The 15286-nt window shown below is 46.9% G+C and overlaps 2 protein-coding genes across 7 annotated transcripts in view; one reads left to right on the forward strand and one right to left on the reverse strand.

The window, feature by feature from the left end:
• The window catches only part of KCNS3 (potassium voltage-gated channel modifier subfamily S member 3), a 55782-nt gene extending 46865 nt beyond the window's left edge, over nucleotides 1-8917 (reverse strand). For 3 of the 6 annotated variants that reach the window (XM_005576491.5, XM_045369740.3, XM_074012286.1), the window contains exon 1: nucleotides 7988-8127. The gene's annotated coding sequence lies outside the window, so the exon portion shown is untranslated. Of the gene's footprint in view, nucleotides 1-3002; nucleotides 3147-7685; nucleotides 8128-8625 lie in introns of those variants that run through there. The other 3 variants (XM_065527372.2, XM_005576492.5, XM_005576493.5) reach the window with 3 other exon arrangements.
• Nucleotides 574-11398, forward strand: LOC141408273 (uncharacterized). Its single transcript, XM_074010894.1, has 6 exons — nucleotides 574-609; nucleotides 2068-2114; nucleotides 6815-7031; nucleotides 7129-7904; nucleotides 9590-9661; nucleotides 10545-11398. Exons 1-5 carry the CDS (start codon nucleotides 574-576, stop codon nucleotides 9654-9656), a joined length of 1143 nt encoding a protein of 380 aa, XP_073866995.1. The 3' UTR covers nucleotides 9657-9661; nucleotides 10545-11398.
• The last annotated feature ends 3888 nt before the right edge of the window (nucleotides 11399-15286 follow it).

Genomic DNA, 15286 nt, shown 5'->3' on the forward strand with positions numbered 1-15286 from the left:
GAGTTATACCTGATGTAAATGACGAGTTGATGGGTGCAGCACACCAACATGGCACAAGCATACATATGTAACAAACCTGCACGTTATGCACATGTACCCTACAACTTAAAGTATAATAATAATAAATAAATTTAAAAAATAAAAAAATAAAAAAAAGATTACAAATAATGTGCAGTGTATACTGTTCGGGTGATATGTGCACCAAAATCTCACAAATCACCACTAAAGAACTTACTCATGTAACGAAACACCACCTGTACCCAAATAACTTATGGAAAAATAAAAACAATAATAATAATAAAAGAAGAGAAAAAATAATAAAACAAAAATTACATGAGAAGGCAACGTGTGCTGCTTTAAATCTAGAGAGACTGGGAGAAGAAAATTCAGTGCTCATCACCAAAAAGATGCACCACACTGACATTCAATTTCTAATTACATCAAGAAGTCTGGGGAACCTGCTTAAAAAACAAAGTTCTCAGGTTTTGCATAAACTTTGACAAGACTCCTAAGTTCACATGTCAAAAGAGCCTACTTTATAGGAATTGTGGTTTAAGGAGAAGATAAGAGGGCATGGGAACACCGATACCTTTTTACACTGTGGCAAAGGTGAGTGGGTGGGTGGGTGGATGGATGGATGGATGGATGGATGGATGGATGGATGGATGGACATTTAAATGGGTGGGTGGAAGAATGGGATGGATGGATGGACATTTAAATGGGTGGGTAGAAGAATGGGATGGATGGATGGACATTTAAATGGCTGGGTGGAAGAATGGGATGGATGGATGGATAGATGGATGATGGATAGATGGATGGGACACACAGATGAACACTGCCATACATGGTACTTTCTTTTTATCCTTTTATCCCAGAGGAGACAAGCTCTGTCATGGAGGCTCAGGCCTGAGCCTCAGGGTTGAATCTCATCTTCGTAACATCTAAGCACCAAGGGAAAGAAGACTGGGGTCTTATGTCAGTGGCCGCATGAAGGTACCACACTTAGAAAACTCAGATCTTAAAAACCCACAAAAAAAAAAAAAACACTGCCAAGAAGTGTTTTGTCTTTGAACTCAAAGACAAGAATAATGAAATGCTTTTGCCACAACATCTCCACTCAATCCAAATCTTAACCATGAAGTTCTCCCATCTCTTTGGCCAATTACATTTTTATCTCAAGTAAATCATAGGAAATGCTTTCCAGTTCACCATGGCATGTCCATCAGGGCTTAGGAAAGCCAGTCCAGTCCATAGCGGAATAAAAGTAAAAAATATATAAGCATGTTGAAGCCCCAAATTTAGTCTGCTGGCATTCTTTTGTCTCAATACACTAATTATTTGCCAGGATTTAAGCCAGCATTCCTAAAGTTCAGAGGCAGCAAATGACTTAACTGATCTTTGGAGTAACTTTCTGTTCTATGGTCCTATTTATACTCTCATTCTCTACAACTAAAAATTCATCACTGGATACTCTATCCTTCTTCAATGCCCCATCAGGCTATCTGTGATGGCCATTTTTGATGTTTAGGCCAGTATATTCTGTTAAATGTGATGTGATGGTTAATTTTATGTGGTAACTTGGCTGGGTCACAGGGTGCCCAGATATTTGGTCAAACATTATTCTGAGTGTTTCTCTGAGGGTATTTTGGAAGACACTGGCATATAAATTCGTAGGCTTTGAGTAAAGCAGATTGCCTTCTATAATGCTGGTGGGCTTCATCAAATCAGCTGAAAGCCTGAACAGAACAAAAAGTCTGGCCTCCCTCAAACAGCAAAGAATTTTCCAGCAGCCTGCTTTCGGACTTCATTGTAACATCAGCTCTTCCAGGCTGTATAGCAACTGCCTCCAAACTTGAAATGGAGTGTTGGCTCTCCTAGGTTTCCAGCCTGCTGGCCCATCCTGCAAATTTTGGACTTGCCAGTCTCCATAATTGTGTGAACCAATTTCTTATGATAAATCTCTTTCTAACGTATGCACATCCTATTTGTTCTGCTTGTCTAGAAAACCCTAACACAAATCGGTTCTCAGAAAACAGACCAGATTTACCTCTCTTATCTTTTTAACAGATATCCATGCGTCCAGAGGAAGTGTCTCATGCAATGAAGAAGACCAGGTAAGGAGGGGAGTCCCACTGAAACACAAAAAGTGGCTCATAACCATGCCCAGGGCTCTCCATCAGTCCTTATCCCATCTACATTGGAAGGGTTACTGTCTCCTCACAGTAAACTGTCTCCAGACTTTATTATTAGTGTCTCTTCATTTAAGCTAATTTGAAAGCAGCTTATCCATGATCAACAGTGAGCAAATGCTTAGAATCCCACCACAAATGTTCCTACATCCCCATTCATCATTCTGCTAATTCAATTTATAAAAAATAATCCAAATTAACACATATAAATAATGTTATTAAAGACCATTGCAGGAAGATTGCATTTTTAAAAGAAATTATAAAATCACCAGGCAGTAAGAAAAAAAAAAAAAAAAACAGGGAAGGACAAGTGATATGCTCAGTTACCCAGATTTGGGGACAGAACCAAAGCTAGGATTCAAATATCTAATCTTCTAGAAGTACTCAAAGTGATATGCTTAAAGTTACCTAGATTTTGAGATAGAGCCAGAGATAGGATTCAAATGTCTAATCTTCTAGAAGTGCTATGTAACTACATACAGAGGTATATATGTGTTAATTTGCCAAAGAGCTGGACTCACATCCCTAACCTCAGAAAAGGTTGCCTTCCACATAGACACAAACCTGCCCCCACACCCATCCTGTGTCTCTGCTCCCTTTCACAACCACGCTATATGTGTATGGTCTGCACTTCCTCACCTCCATTCACCTTTCAAGCCAGTCCAATCTCACTTTAGGTCCCACTTCTGCAACACACCTCCAAAAGAGGCTTCTGCTTCCCATGCTTGCACCTCTCCAGTCTATTCTTCTATCTGTCCTTCACAGCCTTCCCAGGCAATCTTGTATAAATTTAAATTGGCTCGTGACACTCACCCTCTGCAAATCCATTTTTCACAGCCCTCAGAATAAACCATAAGACCTTGAACTTGACCTAAAGGGCACAGCTTGATCTGACCCCGGCCGGCCCTCTTCTACAACTTCCTCCCAGCTGTCCCCACCCTTGTTCTCCTGAAGTTCCTGAATAGAACAAAAAGAGGTTCAGTGCTCATTCCTGCCTTAGAATCCTCAGCCTGGAATTCTCTTTCTCCCACTCTTCACTTAATGGACTCCTTTCATCACTCAAAATGAAATGTCTCCTCTTTAGAAAGGTCTTTCCTGACCCTCTCATCTAAACTAGTGACTCCCTACCCTTGTTACTCTCTCCCATGAAGTCCTTTAGAGCACTTACCACCACTTAAATTTTGCATTGGTTTGTTTAATGCCTGTCTCCTCCCACTTCTCACCCCACCCCACCCCACCCCACCCCCGTTTCCTTTACCACAGTATACCCCGCACCTAGCATAGTACATAGCATCATGTAAGTACTCAAATACTTGTTGAATGAATGTATGTATAGATTTGAATATATAATGAGAATATATATATGTGACTATGTAAGTTAATCATTATGTCACCTTTGGTGAGCATCTGGTAAGTGCTCGGATGACTGATTGGTAGGACAGTCAGCAAGATACTTCATTCATTTGGGACTTCACCAAACTCACTGAAGCTGGCTGCTGCCAACATTAACTGCTTAACTGTAACATTATTGGCTAAAAGGATCTGGAGTCTCCAGATCCTTATGCCTTTATCATTCAATACTTGTGCAACTGAAAACAATATTTATACAGTATCTCCTCAAAGCAAATCATAGTGCAAGGCTGTGCAGGATTCCAAAGAGAATGAGACCTCTTGCCCACAAGAAAAATACCACAACCTAGTCTAGTAACTATTTTTAGCTTATTAAGGAGTTTACTTTTATAATGTGCAGATTTTGATCCTCTTAACAACTGTGAAAAAAAAGTATAAGGTGCAGGTATGCTAAAAAGTTTCAAAAGATGATCTAGAGAAATGATAAAGAAAAACAGGGATGAAAATTCTAAATCAGCTTCTACACTTTATTATACATTTTAAGCTTTGTTATTATGTTCATGATAATTGAGTATTCACTCCAGGCTTCACCAAACAGCAGGCCCCTGAAAAAATAAAACAACACTCTCCTCTTTCTCCTCCTCCCCAGCTTGTACTTACTCCCCATCCCCTGCCTCCACTAAGCACCCAGGGTAGTCCAGACCGGCAAGCAAAGGCCAGGTCCAGGATGAAATTCAAACTCAGTCCCCCACTCCCCAAGGACTCTGGATAACTCGCTGTCCTCCTGTTCTGCTCCCTAGCTCCAGACAGAAGTAAGGCAGAAAGATGCTGGACTTCAAGTCAAATGACCCCTGACTGTGTCCAGGTTCAAGGCTCACTTTGCCTTAATTTCTTCATCAGCAATATGGGCTTCCTAACTTCCATCCTGCCTACAGCTTATAACTCTCAGTTGCTCTGAGGACTGGTTCCTACAAACCACAATATGTTGTACAAATGTGACCGAGTCATTGTGATTTTTATCAGGACTTAAGTATTTAGTATCTTGTATTGTTCTATCTTGTCTCATTGATCTGGAGTCTCCAGATCCACTACAAGTTCAAGCTCAAAGACCACATCATAGATTCTACCTACCTTCATTGCCTGTAGTACTGGGCACTTAGCACCCATACATTAAGTACTTGTGAATTGGTCACTGGTTGATTTACCTGACAAAAGTGAGTCATAGTGCAAAGTGTTCTGTGATTTTTCTGAATTTCTTATATTGATCAACATATTTTCTGAAAATCACCATAATGTTTCCCTGGCCCATGATCTTTATGGTTTATCTTCCTTTTTTCCTAACCAGCTGGGCAGAATTTCACTGAAAAGCAGACTATTTTGTCAAAGGCAAAAATAATATTTTGCTAATGCAGTCTTTAAGGTTCCTTTTAAGGCTGAGACATGGGACCCAAAAGTCACTTGATAACTGCAAGCCCCCTCTGTCACTGTGCAACAAACGCAGTCCGAGATCCCACTAAGCACAGGGTACAGTGTTGGAACTGCAGCAATAAATGAGGAAGACTGAATCTCACAGTGACTCTGCAGTCAGACTGCCAGGGATAGAATCCTAGCTTCACCTTTTCCGGGCTGGGTGACCTTGTACAAGTTTCTCAGTTTTTCTCTCTCTCCTCCTCTAAAATAGGGTAATAATAGAACCTATCATCCTAAGATTGTCATCAGGATGAAACGAGTTAATACATGTAAAAGTTTTCAGCTTTTAGTGCCTAGTACAGGGTAACAATAAATATTAGAGATCTAGATCAATGTAGCTAAACAGACCAAGACCCAGATTAGCAAAATGACACATCAAGTCAAGGAGCCTTAAAGAAATACATATCAGAGCTGGAAACCAGGTCCCCACATCCTATTCTCTTCTCTATGATGTTTCTTTGTGGGTATTTCACACAGGTGGCACTCTGGAAGATCCACTTTCCTGACACCTGATAAACAGAGTCAGTAAACACACCCACCTTCTCCTCTGCTTCAACCTAACCTGCAGAGCCAATCTTCCTGCTAGTGAGACTTCAGGCCCGCCATTTCCCATTGGCCTCCTATCTGACTCAACATGCACCTGGGGGGTTCCATCTACTGCTGGCTCCCACAGCAATACTGCAGTGAAGAAAGCAAGCATCACATCCTCATGCAGTTCTTATGAGAATTAAATGAGATAATGCCTGGAAAAGTGCCTAGCAGAGTATCTGATATATAGTATGCAGCCAATAAATGTTATCTACTAAAAAACAGAAGAAGGAAAAGAAGGAGCAAAACCCTGTGGTGCCTACTGTCTCAAAGCTGACACACATTCCAACAGCAAATGCCAGACACAGGGCAGATTGAGATGGGTGGTAGAACAGAGGGATGCACGTCTGTGAAGAATTACAGTGAAGGGCAAAACCCACTGAAGACAGGAGGGAGCTGCAGTTCCCACTCTTCCCCTTCCTTCTTAAAAGAAGACGATGATACTGTTGGTGCCTTGCTGGCAAACTCAAGCTCCAGAGCTTTGGGGTTTTAATAATATTTCAGAAGACAACAAAGACTGATTCTGACCTCCCAATTTGCCCTCATACGCTTGACCAGCAAAACCTTAGCGTAGCTGCATTCATCTATGGCTCTATTCAGGCAATAATGGCTCAGACAAAAGATTCAATTAAAACAGATCCCACAAGTCTCCTTAGTATATTCACAACATGCTTTGGCCTCTATGGCACTTCCATATAACCTTCTCCGTATCCCAATATTGACAATTCCTAGTTCGGAAATGACAAACATAATATTAGAACAAGAGAAGAAGGGAAGCTGGTGAGAAAGAAAGAACAGACTAGACTGGGTGCAGAAATCATATCATCCATTTGCTGTCTGTCCCCGAGTGCATCCTGGGGCCTGGCCCATGGCAGGCTGGTTGGAAATGCATACTGAACGAGTCAATCTCCTCAGGAAGGTCACAACCCAGGTAAGAAGTGGAGTCTACACATTACACCAAGTTCAGATAGAGAATCAAAGCCACCTCTTCGGCTCCAGATATGCAGGGAGGACAAAGCATGAGAGCATATGCCTTCAGCAAGGAGACAGGTGCGTGCTTCCTGTTTACCTGGGCAGATATTTGCAAATAGTCTAAGAAGGGGGGCAACTAGGAGTGACTTACACAGTTCTAAGTGAATGGTTATGCAAATCGCTTGAGCAAATACAGGGAAAGAAACAGGAAAGGCTTCTGAACTGGTTTTCCTCCTCTGCCCCAGTATTTTCAGAGGGTACGGTGAAAGACAAAAAACCCGAAGGCTCCGGGCCAACCGCAAAGCTACTCTCCAGGAGGAACGTAAGGAACACCTACCGCCCCTCCCCCAACTTCGCGCCTTGGCACCAAACCAGGGCCCCTGGGTCATTTTGGCAGGTGGAGGTAGCTCTTTGCTGTCCTCGGCCCCTGCCGCGGGCCACCCGAGTGAAGCTTTCGGCTCGGTCTCCCCAGAAAAAAACGGGGGAAGACATCAAGGATGCAAAAGGTGCTCCTTTCTCCAAATGAACGAGAAGGGACAGAGCGGGGTGGGGGGTGCAGGACAAGCCCTGCAATGCGAAAGGCGCCCAGCCAGGCTCGCCGCGTCCCCTGCCGGCAAGACTGGCTCGCTTGCTAGCCAAGGTGCCTCAGGAGGTCGGGCAGCCACCCAGAAGGGCGCGGAAAAGAGGAGTTCCTGACCCCGGGGCACCCATCCCCACCACTGCCACTGATCCAAACGCGGAGTCCGCAAGTGACTCCACACCTGTGCTGCAAGCCCCACGCCATCCCCAACCCAGGGCGCAGGGCTGCACAAGAGCAAGGACCCTGGGTTCACTCTTCCCTGCAACTGTCGCGGGGCGCCTAGCACAGCTGCAGGGCAAAGGGGAGGGGAAGAACGACAAAGAAGGCGGAGCAGACGGCCCGGGAAGCATTTACAAGCGCCAGGAAAGCGCCTCCTCTCGAGGAAGGGCAGGAACGGCTTCCCGGCCAAGGAAACGCCCCGGGGATACCCCTGCGCGAGGTGCCGCCTTTCTCCGGCTCATTGATTCTCCCGCCTCCAGCTGGTCCTCCCCCATGGCCATAGCCCACCCCACTCCCCGAAAGCTGATCCTAAATACCTTCCCCGAGGCTTTCAAAGGAACCCAGACACCGGTTCAGCAGCCCGCAGCTCACGCAACAGGCGGAGCCTTGGGGTTCCAGCGACGGCGGGCTCTGGGCACCAGAGCATGCGGACGCCGCAAGCCAGGCGCCCAGCAGCACAGAAAGTGCCCTGCGGCCGTAGACCCTCGGGGTCGTGCACCGGCGACCTGGACCACAGGGGACTGTGGCAGCAAAAGGTGGGGGAAGGCGCGGTAAAGTTGCAGGGTCGCCCGGAGAAGTCCCCGGAGCGCGCAGTGAGGTGGGGACGCCAGCCAGGTACCTGCAGGAGTCCGGGCGCATCCGGCTCGCTCCGCTCTGCGACGCCGTCCGCCAGCGCTGCAGGGATCAGGCCTCGCGGCGCAGCCCCGCGCCTGCCGCCGCGGCGGCGAGGAGAGCCGGGCGGCCCGCGTCGGCCGGTCTGTCCGTCGGTCCCGCCCAGCTGGAGCGAGGCTCCCGGGAGCTGCGGGCGGGGCGGGGCGGGGCCCGCCGCTCGGCCGCCGCCCCATTGGTCGCAGTCCGCCAGCCCCTCGCTTCGGGCTGGCAGCCGGGCGCCCCGGGCCGAGGGCGCGGGCGGCTGAGGACTGCGGGGCTCCGACCGCTAGACAGGCGGACAGACTGATGGACCGAGACACTGCCCTGCAGGCAGCGCGCCCCCGCCCATGCCCAAGTGCAGAGTCACCCCGGAGTGGCCGGCGCTGTCCGGCTGGGAGCAGGAGCGCGCCCCGCACCTCCCACCTGCGCTCCCTCCTGGGCCCGAAGCGCTGGAAAAAGATGACCTCCCCCGCGGCCCCGGCGGTTGGGGCAACCGCCTCTCTAAAGTCGCGGCCCCAGCGACACTTTGCTAATTTGCCTGGATTTCCTCAGGAAGTCGCGAGGCCCAAACTTGTTTTAAAACAAAGTGCGAAGGAGAATACATACAGCTCCAGTTCCTGCCAATGTTTGCTACCGGTCCCGCTGCCTGAAGACTCACGCACAGTGCAGAACAAGATGCTCTGTCTCATTCCTCGATTCACCGAGTCAGAAGTGCCTGGACATTTGCACCAAGCAGATGCGCCTCATTTGTAGAAGAGGAACCAGTCGGGTCCCCTTTCCGAAGGACGAATGGAAGAGGGAGTCAGGGGACGTTGCCTTCAGCCGACGTTGAAAAACAAACCACGACCTCGGCGAGGACAGCGTGTGGTCCAGAAGGCATCGCTGGCCTCGCTGCACTGAGCAAGAGCGCTCAATCAACAGCCAGGAGAAATGGGACGCTTCGGGACCCACCCCCGCGCTCCCCCTCCCGCCCCCAAACTGCAGATTTTTAAGTTGTGCAGACGTGCAATAATTCCTTGGAGCCAGCTGCTCCAAGCTAAGGCGCCCAGTGTTCCCTGGGTTCCCACCCGCAGCATGCGCCCTGCCAGCTGCCTCCAAGCCAGCACCCGCTGACCACTCACCTCAGGCAAGCACCTAGGGAGACGACGCAGATTCAAGCTCCAGGCCTTGAGCCAAGCGCTGGGGAGGGAATGGGGGCAAAGAGGTGGTAGAAAACACTTTCCTGAACTTATTGAATACCCTGTGTTATCTGTGGGTTTTCTAATTGTTCTTTGCTTAATGAAAAACCCACGGTGGAAATCAGAAAAAGGGAATAATCCTCACAGTATCTTGTGGGCTTCAAAGAGGTTTTCCCCTTAAAGGGGGTGTTGGTCCAGAGGAGAGGCTAACAGCAGGCAGGAAGGGCAGAGGAAAAGCTAAAGCCTAAGGTGGTCTTCCCCTTGAGACCTGGAACCCACCAAGCTCCAACAGTTTCATTTGACTTCTGGAAAGCAAAGTACAGATGCATGTGTCTGCAGAACACTGTTTTGAGCCATTTGTCCCTAATTCCATGGTTCTTTGCTTCCTGCAGTCTTGCCTCCTCGCCTGTGGAAAAGGATCCAAAGCATTGGTTTACACTGCTATTTACAAGCAACTGAAGAAGGTAATTTTCTTACATGGTTCATCATATTTAGCATAAGATCTAAGATTGTTCCAAAAATATATTTACATTTTATCAACACCTTAGAAGAATGCTCCCAGATCTCTCCCAGCAGTTAGCTATTTAATCATTTTTAAATCACTAAGTTTATCCAAAAAGTCCAGCATGGTTTACTTGAGAAGGAAATATGTTCAGAATCTCTAAGCACTGCAGAAGGCATCTGCAGTGCAGAAGAGTTGGCAGTGAGGTCTTTCTCCCAGGGTCTGGGTGGCACGTGTGAGCAGGCAGGAAGGCACACACAGTGGGGGCCAGGAAGGGCCCCTGTGCATCTGCGGGAGCTGAGGGCAGAAGGGGTGGGCCTCCACGGTGGGCATGCAGGAGTGGGCACAGAGAAGGGCCACAGATCTGAGAGTCAGAGAGACAGGACTTCTTCCCCTGCTGAGCCCTGCAGTGTGCCACTTCGTCCTTCAGCCCTGGTTTTCTCATCTGTAAAGAAAGTTCTTCTCTCTCAGGTAATCATGTGAAGCCAATGAAATAATAAACAGGACCACTTCGGATGACCCATAAGGCAGGTCTGCTCCCCAAAAGTTTACTCTTGAATGTTGACGAAGGTTGAGCTAGGCAAAATGGTAAATTCACACACATGGTATGTAGCCCCTTCCCCAACCCCAGTCTCCATTACCAGGGGCAAGTTGTGACCTAACTGCCTCCTTTTACCCACACACCCATCTCCTGCCCAGTCTTTATGCCTGGTGATATGACATCCCATTCCCTCTTAATTAACTGTGCTTATAGGGAAGCATCTGGATAAGCTATGCATTTAATCTGTGAGGAGTCGATCATTTAATCATCGTTGACAGTAATGCTCATTCCTGTGTCGTTTCAGAGGACTTCTGGAGTGGATGGAGACACATGCCACCAATGGATGCATTTCAGTCTGTCTTCCGGGCCTCCTTTAGAGGTCTCCCTCTCCTACCCACCTATCACACGCCCATGTCTTCCACAGCCAAACCTGTCCCCAACTTTTTGTTCTCACTAAAGTCCAAATGACAGAAATCTAGCTGGATTAGTACTTACCTTAGCCTTGAAGGAAAGGGAAGTGCTCATTAGCTTCTTAAACTGGAACAGGACTGCAGGTGAAAATGAAGCTGTGCTCATCTCTGGCAGGAAGGTTGGGCATGAGGTGTCTAGTCCTAATGAGCAGCGTTTATTTGGTGGGTGCCTCCCACTTGCCACTTTCTACACAGCCGCCTGAGTATCACTCCAGTTAGTCTGAGCATATGAAACACATGCAACTCCCTAGACCCACCATGCTTTTTCATGACTCTGAACACACAGCAGTGCCTCCTCCGCTAAGAACACAGTTCCCCACCACCAAGCTTTGCTTTGCCCAACAGACCCCTTCCCCTTAGGACGAGATTCAGTGGATAATGACATCATAATCATGACCCTCTGGGAAGCCGCCTCTCTCATCCTGGGTTGTGTGTCTCCTCTCCACACTCCCTCAGCACCCTTTGCCTCCCTCTTTCATAGAATCTACCATATGAGATTTTAACTGTTTATCTTCCACTCGACGATGAACTCCTTGAAGACTGAATTTCTAGGACCTTTTGTTGGATCTGCACATTTGTGAAGTGAATTACTGAAGGCTGCCCAGTTTCATCTGCTCCTAGTCAAAACCTAAATCCCTTATTTCTATGCTATCTTTTGTCAGGTAAAAATAAAACATGTAAACCATCATATCACTGTCTTTGCTTGGCTGCCAGGAAGCTCAGAACTAAATTTACGTTAAATTAAATTTGGTTCTCAACCAGCTAGAATGTTTTTATTTCAGATTATTGCTACAATGATCATGCTCTTTTCACAAAATTATTGTATGCTCACTCTAACTGCCCTATGGTATTATTTTTATATCAAAAGTTTCCTAAGGCCAGGGGTGGTGGCTTACATCTGTAATCCTAGCACTTTGGAAGGCCAAGGTGGGTAGATTGCTTGAGTCCAGGAGTTCAAGACCAGCCTTGGAAATATGGCAAAACCCTGCCTCTATAATAAATACAAAAATTATTCAGGCATGTTGGTGCATGCCTGTAGTCCCAGCTGGTTGGGAGGCTGAGGCAGGAGGATTATTTGAGCCTAGGATGTGGAGGTTGCAGTGAGCCAAGATGGTGCCATTGCTCTCCAGCCTGGGTGACAGAGCGAGACCCTATCAAAAAAGAAAAAGAAAAAAAATCCTTAAATCTTTATGATCTTCACGTCCAAAGACTTGAATTCTGATTCAGCTCTGTCCTCTAATTCTGATTAGCTCAGTGATATTTCCTCTTGGGCCTTCCATTTGGGTTGGGACTATATGATCTTTAAGGCCCTTGCCAGCTCTAAAAGCTTTATGTTTCTATAGATAAAAGGAGACACTTTATAAATTATTAAAGAAAGAAAAACCCTATTAGAGGCTATGTCTCCAGGCACAAAGGAACGCTATCCTCAGGTACTCAGAGTCACCCTCTGAAGGCCCTTGTGTTGCCCAAGGTGAGTGCCACAGAACACCTCTACCTGACCCTAGGCATGGAAAGGAAGATGTTTCCTCCGTCACACTGGCAGGTCCTCATAACACTCTAGCATAGGAAAGGCTCTGTCTGAGAAGTTAGCCCACGAAAATATCTCAAGGGATGGCCTTCCAGATTGCTCATACTCTGGTCACAACTTGATTTTTTACCACATTTCAAGCTCTTCACACCTTTCTCTCTGCCTTACTCATTCCCCACCACCTCTCCTCCCCTCTCCTCGGCACTTTCCTCACATTCCAGCCCTACAGAAGTGGCCCATCTCTCCTCTGTGCTCACTGCATACCATCTGAGTCTTGCCTTTCTGGTGCCTCATTCCTATAGTGCTTCCTTCTCCACCTGGAAAATGCGTGCTTAACCTCCAGGATCCAGTATATGTCACCCATTCTATGAGGCTTTCTCTGACTCGCAAAGCAAATTTAGTTGCTTTCTCTACTGGGTTCCATTATACTCTGTACAAAGCTCCAATTACAGTTAGACTCTTGTACCATCATTCATTGTCTATATGGATGGATTAAATTGTGAGTTCCTTGAGGGCAGGAACTAAGTGGTGTTATTCATCTCAGTATCTTCAGAGCACATTATAGATGCTAAGCAAATACTTTAAGAATGAAAAGTGACCAGACATGGTGGCTATTGCCTATAATCCCAGCACTTTGGGAGGCCAAGGTGGGTGGGTTACTTGAGGTCAGGAGTTCGAGACCAGCCTGGCCAACGTGGTGAAACCCCATCTTTCTAAAAATCCAAAAATTAGCCAGGCGTGGTGGTGGGTGCCTGTAGTCCCAGCTACTCAGGAGCCTGAGGCATGAGAATCACTTGAACCTAGGAGGCGGAGGTTGCAGTGAGCCAAGATTGCACCACTGCACTCCAGTCTGAGTGACAGAGTAACACTCCATCTCAAAAAAAAAAAAAAAAAAAAAAGTGAATGAAAAGGGAAATGATTGGATGCCTGGATAGGTGACTGGATGGACGGATGAACAAAGATAACAGGGGAAGGTATACAGAAAAGCAAACCAAGAGGGAGCAAAGACCAGATATGTCATCCTCATGGTTGTTCCTCTGGGGGCATTTTGCACCTCTTTAGTAGCCCTTCATTTGTGGGGCAGAACTTAAGGCGTATCCTTCGTTTCCAACTAGACAAATGAAGAGTATCCCCATGGCAAAGAATGCTGGGCATACCCTCATGATCTTTTCTGCTTTCTCAGTAATAATATCTGCAAGTATTACCTGGGTACTAGAGTGACCAGCTCTTCCCAGTTTGTCTGAAAATGCCCCAGTTTTAAAATTCAAAGTCCAGCATTTCAGGAACCACTTCGTTCCAGGGCAAACCAGGACAGTTGGCCATCCTCCTAGCGATATTGCTGCCTAGGATAAAATCTACACAGCCTAGCCCCACACGCAGTGAGAGGAGAGCATGTACCTGACTTATTTCCTATGGGACATCAGTGGAAGTGGCACATTCTGCTTCTGGGGAGTGTCCTCACAGGAAGAGGGGAGTGCCTTTCCCCTTCCCTCTTTTGCCTTCATGCTGTCTGGAGCACAGAGAAGATCACTGGATCTGGATAGACATTTGAATTTGAACCCGCAGGTACAAGCCACATGATAAGGATGGTCAGATGAGTAGCTAGAAGGGGCCTAGGTTCTCTTAACAGCACTGGACTGCCCTCATTTATATGAAAGAAATAAACTAGCATCTCATTTCAGCTGTTGTTATTTGTGGTTTCTGTCACTCACATCCATCTTCAAGGATCGAGTTTCTGCCTGCTGAAAAGTGGGGATTCAGATGTCATCCTCACACCTGGGTGCTGCCTTCTGAAGATCCCTTCTCTTCATGTTCCCCAGTCCCTTATATTATGAAAATACCCTATGTTGAAGGCAAGAGTAGCCCATGGCTTCTGGCCCAGGTACCAGGTCCTAGTCTGTGTGTCTGGTGCAGGTGATCATGGCAGTCAGTCCACTCCCTTCCACCTCCTGTATGCAGGCCACTGAGAGCTCCCAAGTCTAAGCCAGAGGAGGTTCTGATAAGTGCTAGGTACAGCTGAAGTTTTATTCCAAATCGTGAGCAAACTGGAGATTGTGTCAGAAGTATGCAACCTGTTGATGAGTTTCAGTGTGTTAAAGTTTTGGCATAGCACTCTTGAGTCTTCATGATGGTTTTCATTATTAAAAGTTCAAATATATTTATGAATGAGATTCAAATAAAATGTTTAAGGAATCCCACAAAGAATGGAAAGAAAGGAAGAAAGGATGATGGAAAGGAAGGAGAGAGGGAGGAAGGGAGAGAGAGAGACAGAAAGAGAGACGGCAGGGGGAGAGAGAGGGAGGAAGGGAGAGAGGGAGGGAGGGAGGGAGGGAGGAAGGAAGGGAGCAAGGGAAGGAGGGAAGGAGGAAAGGAGGAAGGGAAGGAGGAAGGAAACACCCTATGTTACCAGAATCAAGGCTGCTAGGACACAGCCTTCCTTCAGCCCTGCGGGAAAGACCTGGCAAACTCGCTACCCTGCTCTTAGTGATATAAAGAGGAATGACAGGTCTAGTGTGACCCAGGGCTGGGGAAGGGAAGGAAATAGGAGTGTCCATCATCGTGAGACAAAGGGTTCTCTAAGTGCTCAAGTGGAAAGTCATCACCCCACAACACAGGCACCCAGGTTCTCCCGTGTATTCCAGAAAGCCTGTGTTAAACCAAATATCATACACAAGAGGGCCACACATGGCATCACTGGGCTGCATCTGTGAGGAAGTTGACCCCTATCCTCTGAAAGAAAAGGGGCCTGGAGTCAGCTGTAACTCTACCCTGAACGTGCTCCTCAAGTGGAGGTGGGAGATGAGGTCAGGACCTGAGGCCCGCATGGGGCAAGGAAGGGAGCCCAAGGCCAGGCGTCCAGGCACAGGCTCAGCCAGGAGCCTGGGGACTAGAATGCTCGTTCTTAGAGTTTAAGAAAAGAAAAAGTGTGTTTAGACACTATTTCTCTGAATGTCTTTCTGTTCTACATATTATGTCTTGTTTCATTTTCTATTAAAATTTCTTTTGAAAAAAAATCACCATTTCTTTTCACAATAATGAGGAGGAAAT

Source organism: Macaca fascicularis, chromosome 13 (genome assembly GCF_037993035.2).
Source record: "Macaca fascicularis isolate 582-1 chromosome 13, T2T-MFA8v1.1".
NCBI lineage: Eukaryota > Metazoa > Chordata > Mammalia > Primates > Cercopithecidae > Macaca > Macaca fascicularis.

What these genes read in the sequence shown, in the direction of transcription:
- LOC141408273 (XM_074010894.1), top strand. Translation starts at nt 574, where the DNA reads ATGGGAACACCGATACCTTTTTACACTGTGGCAAAG. An exon ending in CTTTTTACACTGTGGCAAAG is followed by an intron (nt 610 to 2,067) that starts GTGAGTGGGTGG and finishes TCTTTTTAACAG; the next exon opens with ATATCCATGCGTCCAGAGGA. An exon ending in CATGCAATGAAGAAGACCAG is followed by an intron (nt 2,115 to 6,814) that starts GTAAGGAGGGGA and finishes CCTCTGCCCCAG; the next exon opens with TATTTTCAGAGGGTACGGTG.